Here is a 19,153-nt window from a genome sequence, read left to right as displayed (position 1 = left end):
AGAAAATGTAGGTGGTGAGGATGCCATCTAAAATGTAGGGCATGCTCCTAGCAGGTGGAACAATAATACAGTTCAAAAACGAGAGGTACAGAATATATATAAAATAGCTATGATGAACTCTTCTATTAATGTAAATTGTGTACTACATTTATTTAATTTTAGCCACAAAAAATGTCTTTTTTGGATTTATCTCATTTCAGAAGAGGCACGTGTCTTAAACTGCAAAATGAGCAGTTGGATGGTTCTACAGTGCCTAATAAATGTATATGCAATATTCTTCTACCTTTTTTTGTATATCGTGATGTATATCTAATAGAAGTGGAATCACATGGACAACCAGTTGGCAATACAACAATTAACATTTGCTACACAGGTAAGTAAGAATTGTTGGTTCTCTGGGTGAAGGCCAAAAAGATAATATAACCATTTATACAAAAACTACACACTTTGACACAGATACAATCATTGTACAATCTCACATGTCATCAAATATATCAATATTTTGTTACACATGCAGTTTTTAACCTATACGACTCAAAATTGCCTAACAAAGGAGATCACTTGTTTATGTCATTGCTGAAGCACTAGTAGACTGATTATAAATGGACGTACCTAAAGGGCAACTCCATCCAAAACTGTTATATGATCCATGTTGGCTAGTACTGGGAAGTCATGTAGGGGTATCTCACCCCAGATATATAGAGTCCCCTAGAGATATAAGAAATAAACGTACTTCAAGTTGGCCATAAACCTGCAAATCTGAAACATAAGCAATATCACATTTGCTGTCTTATTTCAGTTACATACAAATTAATTTGAAGTGCAGACTTTCAGCAACCATTTTTATACACAGTCCCCCATTTTCAGAAACTCAAATGTAATTGGACAAATTAATATATTCATAAGTAAAATGTTCATTTTTAATATTTTGTTGAGAATCCTTGTACCATTGCATAATATTCCACTTCTCCCTTCAAAAGCACCTGGGTTGCTTTTGCAGTGTGTTGGATCATTGTCTATCTGTATTGTGAAGTGCCCTCCAATCAACTTTACTGCATTTGGCTGAATCTGGGCTGACAGTATATCTCTAAACACTGCAGAATTCATCCGGCTGCTTCTGTCACATCATCAATAAACACCAATGACCCAGTGCCACTGGAAGCCATGCATGCCCATGCCATCACACTGCAAGCTCCACTATGTGACCACAGATGACGTTGTGGGATTTGAATCATGAGCTGTTCCAAGCCTTCTCCACACTTTTTTCTTCCTTTCATTCTGGTACAGATTAATCTTAGTTTCATCTGTCCAAAGAATGCTTTTCCAGAACTGGTCTGGCTTTTTTAGATGTTTTTTGGCAAAGTCTAATCTGGTTTTTCTATTCTTTGGTTAACCCTCTGTATTTGCTCTCGTGAAGTCTTCTCTTGATTGTAGACTGTGACAATGATATGCCCACTAGGGAAGAGCCAAACACCCCCCCCCACCCCGTTTATACTGTACGGACTGCCCTATATACGCTGAATTGCAGTATATATTATACAGACTGCACTATATACTCTGCTGAAAAATTGGGCCTTAGGTGTTGGCAGAACACGGTAACCCCTCACAGTTACTCTTTTTGGGTGCAGGAATGGTCCCTGCTGTTAAATATTATTTCAAAAATTGTAATTATATGCCCCTGTTAAATCGGGGCAGAAACATTGGGCCCTAGGAGTTGGTGGCGCCACAACACGGTAACCCCTCACAGTTACTCTTGTTGGGCACAGGAATGGGCCCTGCTGTTAAATATTACTTTTTATGGTTCAACATCTGGGGTAGTGAAATTTGCCTGCTGAAATTAACTGGTGGTGTATTGCTAGCAGATTGGCTGCAAGTACTTGTGACACCTATTGCTATACCTTCATTCCTCTCTGTGCAGGCTTTTGAGAGGACTGGAGCTATAGTAGGGTTTGATATCCCAGATGAGGAACAAGGAGAAGTCTGCCTTTTTCTATGATGTGGGTCTTTCAGGTCCTGCTGCCAACGGACTGCATGTCAGGTCGTCATATGTCTGGTCAAGCATGTGGTGCTCTAGCGGCTGCTGTTCTGGCCACGCTTGATCCGCTTCAGACATAGGTTGCAAACAGCAAAGGTGTGATCTGATGCACGTGTCGAAAAAGGCCTACATCAAGGAACTTCTAAGTCAGTGGAGAATCAGCAGCTCCCTGCACCTGTGGAGCTCTGGGCTGTGATGCAATAAGGTGGCTGACCTTAAGCTGACCCCTGGAGGACATCCTGCCTCATTGGAGTTGTGCCTCCTCCTCCTCACTTTCCTCCTCTCTTCTCCCAGGCACCCAAGTATAGTCAGTGACCCCATCATCCCCTCCTTTCTCTTCACTGGAGCAAACTTTGCAGTATGCTACAGCTTGGGGAACATGACTGCCAGTTTCTTGTCCTTCTGTGGCACCCCCTCTCTCTAGGCTCACGTTACTCCCTTCATCCACCTGGGAACCAATATCGGAGCCTTTAAATTGCTGCGCATCCTCCAGCAGCATGTAACCAACACTGTGGTCAAATAATTTTGGGGAATCCTCCGTGCATGATGGTGGGGCTACAGAAAGAGTAACTGTGGACAAGGAGCCAGTGGAATAGGCCACTTTGGCAACTGTGTTGAAAGGCAAACTACTATGAGCCTGGGTGACAGGATAAGGAGTATGAGGATGGCTTTGTTATCAACTCCACCAACTCTTCTGCATGTTGTGGCATTATAACATGGCCAGGCGCAGAAAAAAAGGACAAGCGTGCCCCATGGCCACCTGTAGAGGATGCACAATGTCCACGACCACCACTGTTGACTGTAGACACAGAGGCTGCTTGCCCTCTTTTAGTGGCCTGTGAGCATCTGCCTCTCTTTGGTGGCCATCCGGACATGATGGGGATTTTTTCTTTTCACAGCACATTACACTGTATTATATAATGTGTACACTGCCTGAACTGTATTAGAAACATTACACTGGCTGCACTGTATTATATACTGTGTACACCACCAAGTGTATTAGAAGATAATCTTTGCATTTGACTGGTTCCTGCTCTGGCGTTTTCTTCAAACACTTTCTCACTGGGTGCGCCCTATAACAGTAAGCACATTCGTGCTTATACTTACACGAAGCACCCCAACATTGGCTTTCATTGAAAGCAAAACAGTAGCCCTTTCTGTAAGCCAAACTCGAGGGGTTAATTGCAGGCTGCTTAAACGCCCCTTGTTTAGGAGGCAGGATAAAATTTAGTCACAGTCCCACATGCTTCATTCCCCATTTAAGAGCAGGGTGAATGGAAAGTTTCTGCCGGAAAGATTCATTATACGAGTACCACCCTAAGCCACCAAAATTCCTGTATGCCTCCAGCACATGATTCAAATTCTGGAACAACCCACCACACAACTCCGGGCGTCTCCCAGCCATAACGGTAGAGAACGCAAAAAGTTTGCAGCCAATTATGAAATAACCTGGGTACAGGCTTGAGCCTATCGTCCTTCATTTTCTCATCCCTTTTTTATTGGCCTTGCTCACAAATTCCTTGTGAGAGGGCAGGAGGGACAACAAATCCACAAATTCCTCTTTCCATATCTTTTCCTTCACTGATAAGGGTAAATGATATCCCAATGGAGAAACTTTGCACGGCATGGTCTCCTTTAAGCAAGCTTCAGGTACCCCCAGCCTGCCAGACATGTTAGGCATGTGTATGAGTAATACAGAACAGGCGGCACAGTGGTGTAGTGGTTAACACTCTCACCTAGCAGTAAGAAGGGTTACTGGTTCAAATCCCAACCAGGACACTACCTGCCTGGAGTTTGCATGTTCTCCCTGTTCCTGCGTGGGTTTCCTCCGTGCACTCTGGTTTCCTCCCACAATCCAAAGACATGCAGGTAGGTTAATTGGCTTCTGTCAAAAATTTACCCTAGTATATGAATGGGGACAATGGATTGTGGGCTCCTTGAGGGTAGGGACCAATGAGAGTGTGAAACTCAGGTTGAACTGGATGGACTGGTGTCTTTATTCAACTTTACTAACTATGAAACTATGAAGAACTTACATTATCAAAACTCCTAACCTTCGTGGGAAAGACAACAGGAGAATGGGAGGGAACGGAGGGTTAAGAGGTTCAGTAATGTTTGCAAAGACAGGAGTAACAGCATTTGCAGAAGTCTGCACTAACGGAGAAAGATTTTTAACTAGAGCAGAGAGAGAACCCACTAATTCAAATGATGCAGAGTAATGTAGCAACTCACCAGGCCCTGAGGGGTTAACTGGTACATTCTGACTTGGTTTCTCCCATGCCTTTACAGAATCAAGCCCTTGCTGCATATGCCTGAAGCCATTCTCACTGCTTCTCTCCTCACTATTCCATTCTGTTAGCAGAGTGGGTCCGTCAGTGTTTTCACAAACAGGTGGTGAAGGCAGCCGCCCTCTTGGTTCAGTTGCCGCTGGGCTTCCTCAGCTCCCCTGCTCGGCAGTGCATGATCCTCCCCTCAGAGACCTGCACTTGTCACTCCGGTAGTAAACTGCACCTTAGTCCCCTTCTCTGCCCGCCGCGCTCCTCCTCTTGACCAAGCTGCCTCCCCTCTTTATCTGCGCCCCTTCTCCGCACTCCTGTCTCCTCCTTCTGACATGTTTGGATCTTCTCCTGACACCAGTACCAGGCACCTGCGCAGCCCTTCTTCGCCCCCCTCTTCACCCACCTACTCCAGGACCCGGCAGACCAGGAATTCATGACAAGTAAAAAAATTCTGCCCAGAGAACTCACGGGGTCAGATAGCTCTTCAGCTGGATGGGTCAAAGCGGAAGTCCCAGCCTCTGCAGCCCCTTTTGTGCATTATCCCTGGAATTCCAGAAATTTACAGGTGTTCCCATTAGGGATGAGCTTCGTGTTCGAGTCGAACATACGTTCAACTCGAACATCGGCTGTTCGCCCGTTCGGCGAATTCCGAACGTTATGGGCCGTTCGCGCCAAATTCGTGTGGCGCTCATGGCCCACAATGCACTGCGATGGCGCAGTACATTGCTGGCTCATGATTGGCCAAGCATGCACTGTGACCCCGCATGCTTGGCCAATCGCAGCGCCAGCAGCGAGGAGAGCCATGATTGGCCACAGGCAGGATGCCTGTGGCCAATCATAACTCAGGCTGTGTAGTACACGCCCAACACTATATAAGGCCGCCAGCGCGGCGGCCTTGTGTAGTGTGTTGGCGTCTGAAGCAGTTAGTGGGTGTTCTGTGTACCTTCAACACAGTATACACCGATCGTTATCGGCCGATTTTCGATCTTGCTCTTCTGTAGTGGTTGTTGTCTGCGTGCCCTGACCGCAGTATACACCGTTATATTCACCTCACCTATATAGCTATCTTTTATAATAGAGCTTGCAGTCAGTAGTGTTAGGAGCTTGTGCGTGCTGTCTGCGTGCTCTGTACCCAGTACACACTGCTATATCCACCTACATAGCTCTTCTCTATTTGAGCCATCTGCAGGAGTTATTGGAAGTTGTGTGTGCCTCCAGCACAGCACAGTATACATCTGTATATACCCCTTTATCTCTGGTGTTCTATAATAAAGGCATCTGCAAGAGTTAGTGGATGTTTTGTGCCTCCAGCACAATATACACCTGTATCTACCCTTTATTGCTGTTCTCTAATAGAGCCATCTGCGGGGCTTAGTGGGTGTTGTGTGCCTCCAGTACAGTATACCCCTTTATCTCTGGTGTTCTATAATATAGGCATCTGCAGGAGTTAGTGGGTGTTGTGTGCCTCCAGCACAATATACACTACCCAACTGCTGTTTTACCCAACTCCCTTCAGGCCATTACCATGTCTGGAAGGCCAGCAAGGAGAGGCAGACAGGCGCGAGCCGATAAAAGAGGGCAAGCAGGCTCTGTGTCTAGAGACAACAGTGCTGGTCGTGGACGCGGTGCATTGTCATCAGCACGTGGCCATGGGACACACTTGTCCTTCTTTTCGGCAGCTGGAAATGTTGAGCCGCAACATGCCAACGACTTGGTAGAGTGGATGACCAAGCCCTCTTCATCCTCCTCATCCTCTCTCACCCAGTCTCAGGGTACTAGCAAAACAGCTGCCAACGCATCGTCTTCCCTCGTCTCAATGTCATCATCAGTGACTCCTTCCCTAGACCCACCACGTCCTCCTGAGGAGTCTCCTGAACTCTTTGAGCACAGTGTTGGGTACATGCTCCAGGAGGATGCCCAGTGTTTTGTAGGCTCTGATGATGACACTCAGCTAGAGGAAGGCAGTAGCGTGAGTGCAGAGAGAGGGGATGCTCAAGAAGGACAGCAATCTGGCAGTCATGTTCCACAAGCTGCAGCATACTGCCAGGTTTGCTACAGCGATGAAGAAGGAGGGGATGATGAGGGCACTGACTCCACGTGGGTGCCTGGTAGGAGAGAGGAGGAGGAGGAGGAGGAGGCACATGTCCAACGAGGCAGGATGCCCTCCAGGGGCCAGCTTAGGGGCAGCACACCGACTGAATCACACTGCAGAGCTCTGCCTGTGCAGGGCGCTGCCTCTGTGCGTTATTCTAAAAGTTCTTTGGTGTGGGCCTTTTTTGAGACGAGTGCACAGATCGCACGGCTGCTATTTGCAACATATGTCTCAAGCGTATCTCGCGTGGCCAAAACATCAGCCGCTTGGGCACCACATGCTTGACCAGACATATGTTGACCTGCCATGCAGCTCGTTGGCAAGCGTACCTCAAAGACCCACACCAAAGAACAAAGCGGACCTCTCCTTGCTCCTCATCAGCTGGCATCTCGAACCCCACTAGACCTTCAGTCCTCTCTGAAAACTGCTCTGAGAGGAATGAAGGTGTAGAATTAGGTGTGTCACAGCCAAGTGCTTCCGGGCACTCTGCTAGCAGTACACCCACGTCTGATTATAGCAGGCAAATGTCCCTGCCCCAGCTGCTGGACTGGCGAAAGAAGTTCACTCCCAGCCATCCACATGCCCAGCTGTTGAATGCTAGCTTGGCTAAATTGCTAGCACTTCAACTGCTGCCTTTTCAGTTGGTAGACTCGGCCCCCTTCCGTGAGTTTGTACAATGTGCGGTTCCTCAGTGGCAGGTCCCCAAACGCCACTTTTTCTCACGGAAGGCGATTCCGGCTCTCTACCGGCATGTGGAAGGCAATGTCCTTGCCTCGCTGGACAGGGCGGTCAGCGGTAAGGTGCATATAACTGCTGACTGATGGTCCAGCAGGCATGGACAGGGACGTTACCTGTCTTTCACGGCCCATTGGGTCACTCTTCTGGCAGCTGGGAAGGATGCAGGACAAGGTGCAGTAGTGTTGGAGGTTGTTCCGCCACCACGCCTCCAAAATGCTACTATTGGTTGTGACACACCTCTCTCCTCCACCCCCTCCTCTTCTTCTTCCTCCATGGCCTCTTCCAGTGCTCTGTCCTCAGAACCAGCGGTGCTCCGTAGGCGTTCCAGGCGCTACGCAAGTACGCAGGCAAAACGATGCCATGCCGTGCTTGCGCTGGTTTGTTTGGGGGACAGGAGCCACACTGGGGCGGATGTTTTGTCAGCTCTGCAGGGGCAGCCCGAGAGGTGGTTGACGCCACGCCAGCTTAAGCCAGGAATGGTGGTTTGGGACAATGGCACCAACCTCCTCTCCGCCATCCAACAGGGACAACTGACCCATGTGCCCTGTGTAGCTCACATCCTTAACCTGGTGGTGCAGCGGTTCTTGGGCAGGTACCCAGGCTAACAGGATGTCCTGAAGCAGGCCAGGAAAGTCTGTGTGCATTTCCGCCGATCATTTAATGCCTGTGCTCGGCTGGCTGAGCTCCAAAAGGAGTTGAACCTGCCCAAGAACCGCCTTATATGTGACATGCCCACCAGGTGGAACTCAACGTTGGCCATGCTGCAGCGGCTGCACACGCAGCAGAGGGCCATCAATGAGTACCTGTGTGACTACGGCACCAGGACAGGGTCAGGGGAGCTCGGTTTTTTCTCACCACGCCAGTGGGGCAGGATCAGGGATGCATGCACTGTCCTGTCACCGTTTGAGGAGGCCACAAGGATGGTGAGCAGTGACAGTGCATGCATCAGTGACACTGTACCTCTTGTCCACCTCTTGGAGCATACGCTGCGTGGATTAATGGACAGGGCACTTGAGGCAGAACAGAGGCAGGAAGAGGAGGACTTCCTTGCCTCTCAAGGCCCCCTTTATCCAGACAGTGTTCCTGCTGTGCCACCCATCACACAGGAAGAGGATGAGGAGGAGGAAGAGGAGGAGGAGGATGATTGTGTCAGCATGGAGGTGGAGGCTGGCAGCAGCAGCAGCAGTCTTGTAGGGATGATTTACAGTCCCAAGAAACACGTGGACTTGTACGTGGCTGGGAGGAGGTAGCTGCGGATCATGTTGTCCTTAGTGACCCAGAGGACTCCGGACCGAATGCCTCAGCTAACCTACGCTGCATGGCCTCCCTGATCCTGCAAAGCCTGCGGAAGGATCCTCGTATTCTTCGGATCAAGGAGAGGGACCATTACTGGCTGGCCACTCTCCTTGATCTACGGTACAAGGGTAAGGTTGCCGACCTTATCTTGCCATCGCAGAGGGAGCAGAGGATGAGACATCTCCGGGAGGCCTTGCAGAAAAATCTGTGCAACGCGTTCCCAGAGACTGGGAGGTTACAAACTCCTGGTTCTGGACCACGTGTTGCTGAGGCATCGGTCAGAAGGAGCGGTGGAGAAGGTGGCCATCTGACTGATGCTTTCAGACAATTTTTTAGTCCGCAGCCCCAAGGTATGATCGGTTCCAGCAACCATCGCCAGCGTCTGATTTACATGGTGCAGGAATACCTAGGGGCAAGGTCAGACTTGGACACCTTTCCCACCGAAAATCCTCTGGCTTACTGGGTCTTGAGGATGGATCACTGGCCAGAGCTTGCACAGTATGCAATTGAGCTACTGGCCTGTCCTGCATCCAGCGTTCTTTCGGAACGCACCTTCAGTGCTGCTGGTGGCTTTGTTACCGATCACAGGGTGCGCCTGTCCACTGAATCAGTTGATCGACTGACCTTCATCAAGATGAATCAGTCTTGGATCACCCACAGCTACCAAGCACCTGAAGCTGATGTAACCGAATAATTTTTTTTGAAATATCACATCCCTTCAAGACTGCCTATGCTGATGCTTAGTGACTGTCCTTTTATGTTGATTGTCTATCCTCTTCCTCCTCCGCTGATATGTTGGAAGAACATTTCTGGTTCTGGGTGATGCCTAAGGCCCAATTTTTCTGCCCCTGTTTAACAGGGGCGTTTAAGTACAATTTTTGATGCAATGCTTTGCAGCAGGGCTAATTCCTGCAGTAAAACAAGAGTATATGGGAGAGGTTGCAGTGTGGTGGCACCAGCACCAGTGCCTAAGGCCCAATTTTTCTGCCCTTGTTTAACAGGGGCGTTTAATTACAATTTTTGATGCAATGCTTTGCAGCAGGGCTAATTCCTGTAATAAAACAAGAGTATATGGGAGAGGTTGCAGTGTGGTGGCACCAGCACCAGTGCCTAAGGCCCAATTTTTCTGCCCCTGTTTAACAGGGACATGTAATTACAATTCTTGATATAATATTTCACAGGAGGGCCCCTTCCTGTGCCCACCCAGAGTAACGGTGAGGACTTATAGTGTTGTGGCACCAGCACCACAACCACCAAAGGTCAATTTTTCTACCACTGTTCAACAATGGCATGTAATTACAATTCTTGATATAATCGTTCACAGCAGGGCGTTCCAGCGCCCACCAAGAGTCACTTTGAGGGCTTACAATGTTGTGGCAAAACCAACACCTTGTTCCGCCATTTCTGCAGAGCATATAGGGCAGGCCCCTACTTTCAAACATCCAACTTACAAACATCTCCTACTTGCAAACGGAAGGAGACAACAGCAAGTGAGATGAAAAAAGATGGACGACAAAACAAATTATACAGAGGTGATAACCCTTCCCTATGTTTTCCAAAAAGCTTAAAAATAGTTTTTTTGACTGGAGCTACACTTTAAAAATGTACCAGTTGAAAATTACAAACAGATTCAACTTAACACAACAAACCTACACAGTCCCTGTCTTGTTTGCACCGCCTGTATACTGCTGTTCTGAGTATATAGGGCCTGGGGGCCACACGCATTTCCTTTTTTTAATATGGGTACGGGGTTCCCCTTAATATGCGTACAAGACCCAAAGGGGCTGGTAATGGGCAGGGAGGGCTACCCATGCCATTTTTCTCAATGATTTTCAACCATATTGCAGGAACCAGATATAACATTAAAACCGCAAGCAGCTTTAAATGACGTTATTTCCGTTAAATGTCATTTTGTGCAGGGACTGTTCTAAACACGGGAAACACGTGGCACTTCACAGGCATACTACAGACACCCCCCAGGCAGCCATTTTTAAAAACATTTTAGGCATTGACCCATGTGCCCTGGGGCAGGAGCCAGGTCCCCAAACCCTTTTTAGGACAGTATCTTGCATATTAGCCATTAAAATTAGCACTTTTAATTTCAAACGTTCGAGTCCCATAGACTTCAATGGGGTTCTAACGTTCGTACGAATTTGGGGTCCGTTCGAAAGTTCTTGTGCAAACCGAACCGGGGGGTGTTCGGCTCATCCCTAGTTCCCATTGGATCCCAATGGAACAGCTCATTACCTTTTAAAGAGACAGTACTCCCTATACCACTGCCTATACTTATAATAGTAGAAAATCATTATTATTATAAAAAGGGGGACCCAATTAGTGCCCCCCTTTATCATACTGTGTGCAAGACAGGCTTTTTTTTTACAGTTACTCTTTAAAGAAAACCTATATTTAAAGAAATATTTATGCTGCCATTGTTGACCTCTCCTGAAAACTCCAAATGTTTTCATCTTTTCTGTGCAGGATCACTTTAACCACAAACTGACCATACTTGAGAAACAACTATTTCACTGCAATAGTGTTAATCTTATCTTTGTGCTGTATTTACTTCCTCTGTAACTTGCTTGTTTCTGTGGAAACAATGTTATTTATTGTATGTTTTGCACAGTTAAGCCAAGTGCTCCATCAAACGTTCAAATTGAATTTCAAGATGAAGAGAGCGGTCTAGTGCAATGGAATAGCGGTTATAAGACCAACTTTATCCTAAACAAGCTGTCCTATCATGTACAGATCCTCTTCAAGCACAGCAGAAAAGTGGTAAAATTCAGTTCATTTTGTTTTCTTGGGCACATTGCATCACATAGAACTGACCACGGCATCTAAACTGCCTTTTTTTATTTGGCTCCGCCATCTGCTTTAAAGAGATCCTGCCACCACAGTATTAATTTCAACGAAAAACTTTCCATAAGATTAAATGTGCATTTAACATATTTTAGGCATGTTATTTAACTGTAAAATAGACAAAAACTCACCCAAGCTCTGCCGCATGATTGTAGAATGATGAGTTGAATAACGGTGCTCAGGCTTGTTGTGTCCCATAAACATCAAAATAGCAAGAAATGCCAGCAACTCTATTGCTTCTTCTTAAATCTTTATTGAGCACTAACAGCAGTGCGACATCTAAAGTGCTAACATGTTTTGGCCGAAGCCTTCCTCAAGTAACTGCTGTTAGTGCTCAATAAAGTTTTAAGAAGAAGCAATCGAGTTACTGGAATTTATTTACCTGTAAAAGCCTCCCTTATGTAGACATTCAAATGGCCTGCCGCTGGGTACTGCCATTTTTAATTTGATGTCAGCAGCCCCAGCAGACTCAGATCTGTCACTCTTCCATAACTCCTTCATGTGCTGCTACATTACCGCTTCTGTAAAGAGGTTAGGGGAGGGGTGAAGGAGGTAAAGCAAGGTCCATAAATACATGGATAAGCGAGTTTGGGGTGGAGTAACTTGACTGGATGAATTAGAGTGGAGACTTCAAGCCAGGTTTCTCGTCCAACATCAGTGCCTGACTTCACAAATGCACTTCTGGAAGAATGGTCAAACATTCCCATTCTAAACCTTGTGGAAAGCCTTCCCAGAAGAATTGAAGCTGTTATAGCTGCAAAGGGTGGGCCAACTCAATATTGAACCCTACAGAATAATGCCCCGTACACGCGATTGGAAATTCCGCCAGCAAAAGTTGGATGTGAGCTTTTGGTCGGAAATTCAGACCTTGTGTATGCTCCACTGGACGTTTTCTGGCAGAAAAGATTGAGAGCAGGTTCTCTATTTTTCCAACGGAAAAAAGTTCCAATCGGAAATTCCGATTGTCTGTAGCAATTCCGACATGTAAAATTCCTAAGCATGCTTGGAAACAATTTGACGCACGCTCAGAAGCATTGAACTTCATTTTCTCGGCTCGTCGTAGTGTTGTACGTCACCACGTTCTTGACGGTCGAAAGTTTAGAGAACTTTTGTGTGACCGTGTGTACGTAAGCCAAGCTTGAGCAGAATTCCATCAGAAAAACCATCCAAGATTTTTCCAATGGAAATTCCGCTCATGTGTATGTGGCATAAGACTGGGATGCCATTAAAGTTCATGAGCGTGTAAAGGCAGGCGTCCCAATAATTTTGGTAGTATAGTGTATCTTCACACCTCCTAAAGAAGATGATCATATAGTCTGCAAAATATGTAAAGAGTAACACCCTTTTAACGTTGCAAAATATGAAGCAATTGTGTTGTGTGCAATGAATGTAACCAGCTGACCGGTATTTTTAGGGTAAAGTGGAAGTAGCTACAACAACATGAATGAGCACTAAAATTGTTTCATTTTATGTTTGTATGACCTTGTAAAATAAAAATAAAATATTTTCTTGATCATACATCACGGGACACAGGAGCTCATTACATAGTGGGTTATATCGTCACCTCTGGTGATTGGACACTGGTTAACCCCAATTAAGGAGAATTCCTCCCCTATATAACTCCTCCCATATGGGAGGCACCTCCGTTTTTTTGCCAGTGTCTATGGTGGTTGGTCACGTAAAACATGTGCTATGAAGAAGTTCTGTGCAGGTCCCTGCGGGGGCCTAAGGGCTACAACAAATCGGATCCATATCTCGGGCCGATATTTGACTCCCAAGATGATATGGTACCCGGGCCTCATCATCCGAAGAAACGAGGTTTGGCATGTAAGTCCTCTCCATTGGAAGACTGGGCTCTGGGAAAACCAGACTTGGTCTACTGTTTACACAGAGCGCATGAAAGTTTCTGGCAGAGTCTTTTACATGGTCCAGGTAAGAGGTTCTTCTGAGAAAGAACCCCAGATAAATCTGAAGGTTGGCTAACTCTGCCCGCCGTGATGGGTGAAGGCTGGAATCTGTCTGTTTCAGCAATTCCTGCAGTGAGGACAGGTAAGGGAAGTTAATCCTATATATATTTATATGATGGATTTCTTCATTTTGAGTAGTTGTATGTCTTACCTGGTTTCCACCACTAGAGGGAGTAAGAGCAACCTGATGCATACTTACATGCCTTTCAGTACACACGCTCAGTGAAGCCTGGTTCTCCAGAGGTCTCACGTCCCAACTGCAGTCCCTGCCACAACAAGGTAATACAGGGGTCCCTCGTAGTCTGGGGGTCCCACGCAGCTCTGATGAGACTCCTTCCCCCCCTGGATTCCGGCGGTCCTCGTGCACGCGCGCGGGTGCGTGCACACGCGCCGCACGCGCTCCCGGGCTAATGGAGGAGGGGGGAGTGTGGTTGTGAGCCGTGCACGTTGGTGTGCACGGCGCTGTACTGTGCAGGCGCCAGGCGGCAGGTTTAAAAGCCCAGAGCGTCAGGGGACTGTAAGTGAGAGACACAGGAGCTGTGGGCAGTAAGCATCCCAGGGGATTGGATCCAGGCAAACCTTAGACACCTACTCAGCATCAGGTTGTGCAGTATTAAGCATATATATGTTATTGTGAGACTTTTAGCACAACAGTGATTGCACTTTGTATTAGTACCTCTGCTTTGTAGCTTAGGACGATGTCTCCTCGTAAGAGGGTCTCAGGGGGAGGTAACAAGGGCACTGGTAAATCACCGCCTAGGTCCAGAGGTTCTAAAAATGCCTGTAAAGCCCCATACACACTATCAGATTTTCTGCTGACTTTTTCCTTCAGATTTACCAAAACCATGTAGTACAAGGGCCTGCCTGATTGCATACAAATTGAAATTCCTAAGGTTTGACCTCATATTATATGGTTTTGGTAAATCTGAAGGAAAAATTCAGCAGAAAAACTGACAGTGTGTATGGGGCTTAAGTTACCATCCCCCCCCTGCAAGACTGGAGCCAGCCTCACAGGACGAGTCAGTGCCCCTGTCAGGATTTGCAGCCTCTCCCAATGTCCCAGCCCCGGTATACGTCACTGAGGACTCCCTTAGGGCTACATTGGAGGGTTTTAAAGGGAGAATCATGAATTTTATTTCTGCTTCCCTGAAAGATAGCAGGAAAAGGGGTAGATCCCCTCCCTCTGCTGACATTCCTCTCTCAGATGACACTTCTGACAATGAGGAGAGATCCCTATCTTGGGACAGGGATCTTGAGCAGTCGGATGAATCAGAGGAAGAGGAGAGAGTCCCCTCCTCCCAGAAAACAGGTGCAGTATTATACTGAATTGGTGCGTACCACATTCAGAATGCCTGCTGCTGAAGTCGCTACGTCCTCTGTTTCTTCCCTAGGAGTCAGGAAAGTCCCACAGACTGCTTTTTCCTTCCCAATTCATCCCTTAATGGATAAATTGATGTATGAGGATTGGGGACATCCCGATAAACTGTTTACTCCTCCTAAAATGTTTTCTATGCATTATCCTCTGGAGGAAAGTTTCACCAAGAAATGGGGGGTCCCATCTGTCGATGCGGCTGTTTCTTGTGTGAATAAAAACCTGACCTGTCGTTGGATAATGCTCAGGTATTTAAAGATCCAACTGATAAGAGGTTGGAAACTTTATTAAAAGCCTCCTTTTCCATGACTGGCGCTGTAGTGCAACCTACAGTCGCAGCCGTGGGGTTGTGTCAGTTCCTCAAGGAACAGGTTAAGCGGATGCTTGGCCTCCTTCCCAGTGAGGAAGTGGAGAATTATGCAGAAATACCTAAAATTCTGTGTTTCATGATTGATGCGATTTTGGATTCTGTCCAACAAGCATCTTGTTTGTCTCTCCTGTTGGTACACATGCGAAGGGCCCTATGGCTAAAGAATTGGACAGCTGAGCTGTCATGCAAGAAGCATTTGATTGGGTTCCCGTTTAAAGGGGAACGTCTGTTTGAAGAAGAATTAGACAAATTCGTCCAAAAGATTTCAGGGGGTAAATCTACTCTCCTTCCAGTCAAAAAGAGCAAACGTCCATCATTTAGGCGTTCTCTCTCTCTCGGAGCATCAAGCTCTAAGCAGTGGCGACGGCCTTCTCAGCCCTTCTCTACAGGAAAGGCTCAGGGCCGGGCCCAAGGGCAGAAAAAGACTTGGGGGCGGAAGCCTGCCAAGCAGAGCCCAAAAGCTTCCTTGTGAAGGGGCGCCCCCGCTCGGCCGAGTGGGGGGAAGGCTTCGGCAGTTTGCAGAAGCCTGGCGGGAAGAGATCCGGGACAAGAGGGTGATCTCTTCGGTATCTCTGGGCTACAAGCTAGAGTTTCAGGAGATTCCACCTTCTCGCTTTCTAAGGTCAAAGATCCCCAGGGATCCAGTAAAGCAAAAACCGCTATTTCTGGCCTTAGATCACTTACTATCCCAAGGGGTGATAGTAGAAGTGGACCCAAAAGAACAGGGTTCAGGGTTTTACTCGAATCTCTTCACCGCTCCGAAGCCAAATGGAAGTGTCAGACCTATCCTGGATATGAAGGATCTGAACCGGTTTTTACGCATTCGGTCCTTCCGAATGCAGTCAATTCGCACTGTGGTCTCCTCCCTGCAAGGAGGAGAGTTTATGGCATTGATAGACATCAAGGATGCATATCTCCATGTGCCAATTTTTCCCGCACACCAAAAGTATCTAAGGTTCGCGGTAGAGCGCGGCGCCATTTTCAATTTGTAGCCTTGCCGTTCGGGCTCGATACGGCCCCTCGAGTCTTCACAAAGATTCTGGACCCTCTCTTGGCAAACCTAAGAGCTCAGGGTATAGCCATCATGGTTTATCTAGACGACTTGTTTCTCATGGAGAAAACAGTAGCGTTCCTGAACCACAGTGTTTCCAGAACACTAGAACACCTGGAACGCCTAGGTTGTATTATAAACCTAGAAAAGTCATCCCTACAGCCTGCTACCAGGTTGGAATACCTGGGTATGTTTATCGACACCGCTCAGGGCAAGGTGTTTCTTCCAAGGCCAAAGGCCTTGGCCATCGGGGATCTGGTGCGCCTAATTCTGGGCAGGAGATCTTCCCCCATTCGGTTATGCATGAGACTGTTAGGGAAAATGGTCGCCTCCTTCGAGGCCGTTCCATTTGCCCAGTTCCACTCAAGGCCTCTGCAAAGATGCATCCTTGCAGCCTGGAACAGGAAGCCCCAATCCTTGGATCTTCCTATGCGTCTATCCCCAGGGACACGCAGGAGTCTCGTCTGGTGGTTACAAACCGAGAATTTGCTGAAAGGCAAAACCTTTCTTCCTCTTCCATGGAAGGTTATTATGGCAGATGCAAGCCTGACAGGCTGGGGAGCAGTGTTAGAGGAGACATGCTCGCAGGGGAAATGGTCTGCAATCGAGAAACTATTGCCCATAAATGTCTTGGAGATCCGGGCAGTTTATATGGCTCTCATAAAGTGGTCTTCCAGACTACGGGGTCTCCCTATTCGGGTTCAGTCCGAAAATTCCACAGCAGTGGCCTATATCAATCACCAGGGCGGTACCAGGAGTCTGGTAGCGCAAAAAGAGGTGAATCGCATACTTGTCTGGGCAGAAAAGCATGTTCCATGCCTTTCTGCAGTCTTCATTCCAGGAGTGGAAAATTGGCAGGCGGATTTTCTGAGCCGCCAGCAGTTGTGCCCAGGAGAATGGGCTCTGCACCCCAACGTGTTTTTGGACATATGTCGCAGGTGGGGTACTCCAGACGTAGATCTGTTTGCGTCCAGGTTCAACAGAAAACTGGACAAATTCGTATCAAGAACAAGAGATACACTTGCTCAGGGGTCAGATGCTCTGACAGTTCCCTGGGATCAGTACAATCTGATTTATGCCTTCCCCCCGTACCCGCTTCTGTCGCGGTTCCTGGGAAGAGTCAAGAGGGAAACAAAGTCAGTCCTTTTGGTAGCCCCGGCTTGGCCCAGGCGACCGTGGTACGCAGAGATCATGAAGCTGGCAGTAGGCAGGCCATGGATCCTCCCTCTCCGACCAGATCTGCCCTCACAGGGTCCAATCTACCATCCTGCTTTACACAGTCTGAATTTGACGGTTTGGCTGCTGAGACCCACATTCTGAGAGACCGTGGGCTTTCGGGGCCAGTCCTTTCTACTCTGGTTAATGCCAGAAAGCCGGCCTCCAGGCTTATTTACTACAAAATCTGGAGGGCATGTTTCCTGGTGTGAACTCAGGGAATGGCATCCTAGAAAGTATGTCATTAGCAGGATCTTGGCCTTTCTCCAGTCAGGCCTAGAAATGAATTTGGCCATAAGCACTATCAAGGTGCAGATTTCGGCCTTGTCAGTATTTTTTCAGAAGCCACTTGCATTGCATTCCCTAGTGCGGGCTTTCATCCAGGGGGCTATGCGGATAAGGCCACCAGTCAAACCTCCGGTATGCCCATGGGATCTAAATTTGGTTCTCTCGGCTTTGCAGGGGCAACCTTTTAAACCTTTGCATCTGGCTTCATAAGTTCTTTTGACCAAAAAATTGGTTTTCTTGGTAGCCATTTGCACGGCTAGAAGAGTGTCAGAACTAGCAGCTCTCTCCAGCAAAGAGCCCTATCTAATTGTTCATAAGGACCGGGTGGTCATGCGCCCCAACAGGTCCTTTCTACCTAAGGTGGTTTCGGGATTCCATTTGAATCAAGATGTAATCCTACCATCCTTTTTTCCGGACCCACAGTCCGCAGAAGAAGAATCTCTGCACACTTTGGATGTGGTAAGGGCAATCCGTATCTATCTTCAAGCAACGGCTCAGATAAGGAAAACTGATTGCTTATTTATTTTGCCGGAAGGCCCTAGGAAGGACCAGGCGGCATCAAAATCCACTCTCTCAAGGTGGATTAGACAGATTATTTCTCAGGCCTATAATGTTAGAGGGAAAATCCCTCCTTTTCAAGTGAAAGCGCACTTTACTAGGGCTGTAAGTGCTTCTTGGGCAGTGCATCACCAGGCCTCCCTGGCTCAGATCTTTAAGGCTACAACTTGGTCATCAGTCCACACATTCACCAGATTCTATCAGGTGGATGTCAGAGGGCAAGAGGATATCGCCTTTGGGCGCAGTGTACTGCAGGCTGCAGTTTAGGTCCTCCAGCCCATGGCGGTCTATAATTATGATCTGTGTCTCCCTCCCCTCAATCTGAGCATTGCTTTGGAGCATCCCACTATGTAATGAGCTCCTGTGTCCCGTGATGTATGATCAAGAAAATAGGATTTTTATATACAGCTTACCTGTAAAATCATTTTCTTGAGAGTACATCACGGGACACAGGACTCCCACCCCTCTTGGGTTTTACGTGGTTTCCTATTGCTTTGCTACAAAACTGAGGTGCCTCCCATATGGGAGGGGTTATATAGGGGAGGAATTCTCCTTAATTGGGGTTAACCAGTGTCCAATCACCAGAGGTGACTATATAACCCACTATGTAATGAGCTCCTGTGTCCCGTGATGTACTCTCAAGAAAAGTATTTTACAGGTAAGCTGTATATAAAAATCCTATTTTTAATATTTACAGCTGAACTTAAAAAAAATCCTCCCTTGCACCACAAAGGTTAAATGCTTGTTTAGCTCTAGGGGACGCAAGCTTTTTCCCCCTACAGCGGTAGTTACAACTCCTCTGACATTGTCAATACAATGCAGACACCATAGCCCTACATTGGACAAGAGGACACTGAGGAACATTCCATCATGGGTGCTTTGGGTAAAAAAAGGGAGCGCTGGCTGCTGGGGGAGAAGAGTTTTGGGTAAATAAAACTTCTTTTTCAAGCCCCTAAACCTAAATGAGCATTCTTCCCTTGCAGTGGAGGGCATCCCCATTGTAAGAGAGGATTTTGCATTTCCTGGAGGCTTCAAA

The 19,153-nt window shown here is 47.4% G+C and overlaps 1 protein-coding gene across 1 annotated transcript in view; it reads left to right on the top strand.

Annotated features, from left to right (window-relative positions):
- Positions 1–19,153, top strand: part of LOC143924696 (uncharacterized) — a 101,905-nt gene that overhangs the window by 41,207 nt on the left and 41,545 nt on the right. Inside the window, exons 4-5 of the mRNA XM_077449113.1 lie at positions 201–373; positions 11,064–11,212. Coding sequence (XP_077305239.1) covers positions 201–373; positions 11,064–11,212 — 322 coding nt within the window. The remainder of the gene's footprint in view (positions 1–200; positions 374–11,063; positions 11,213–19,153) is intronic.

Source organism: Lithobates pipiens, unplaced genomic scaffold (assembly GCF_037356315.1).
Source record: "Lithobates pipiens isolate NorthernLeopardFrog02 unplaced genomic scaffold, aLitPip1_a1.2 Scaffold_22, whole genome shotgun sequence".
Lineage (NCBI taxonomy): Eukaryota > Metazoa > Chordata > Amphibia > Anura > Ranidae > Lithobates > Lithobates pipiens.
This window is presented reverse-complemented; position numbering and strand designations above follow the sequence as displayed.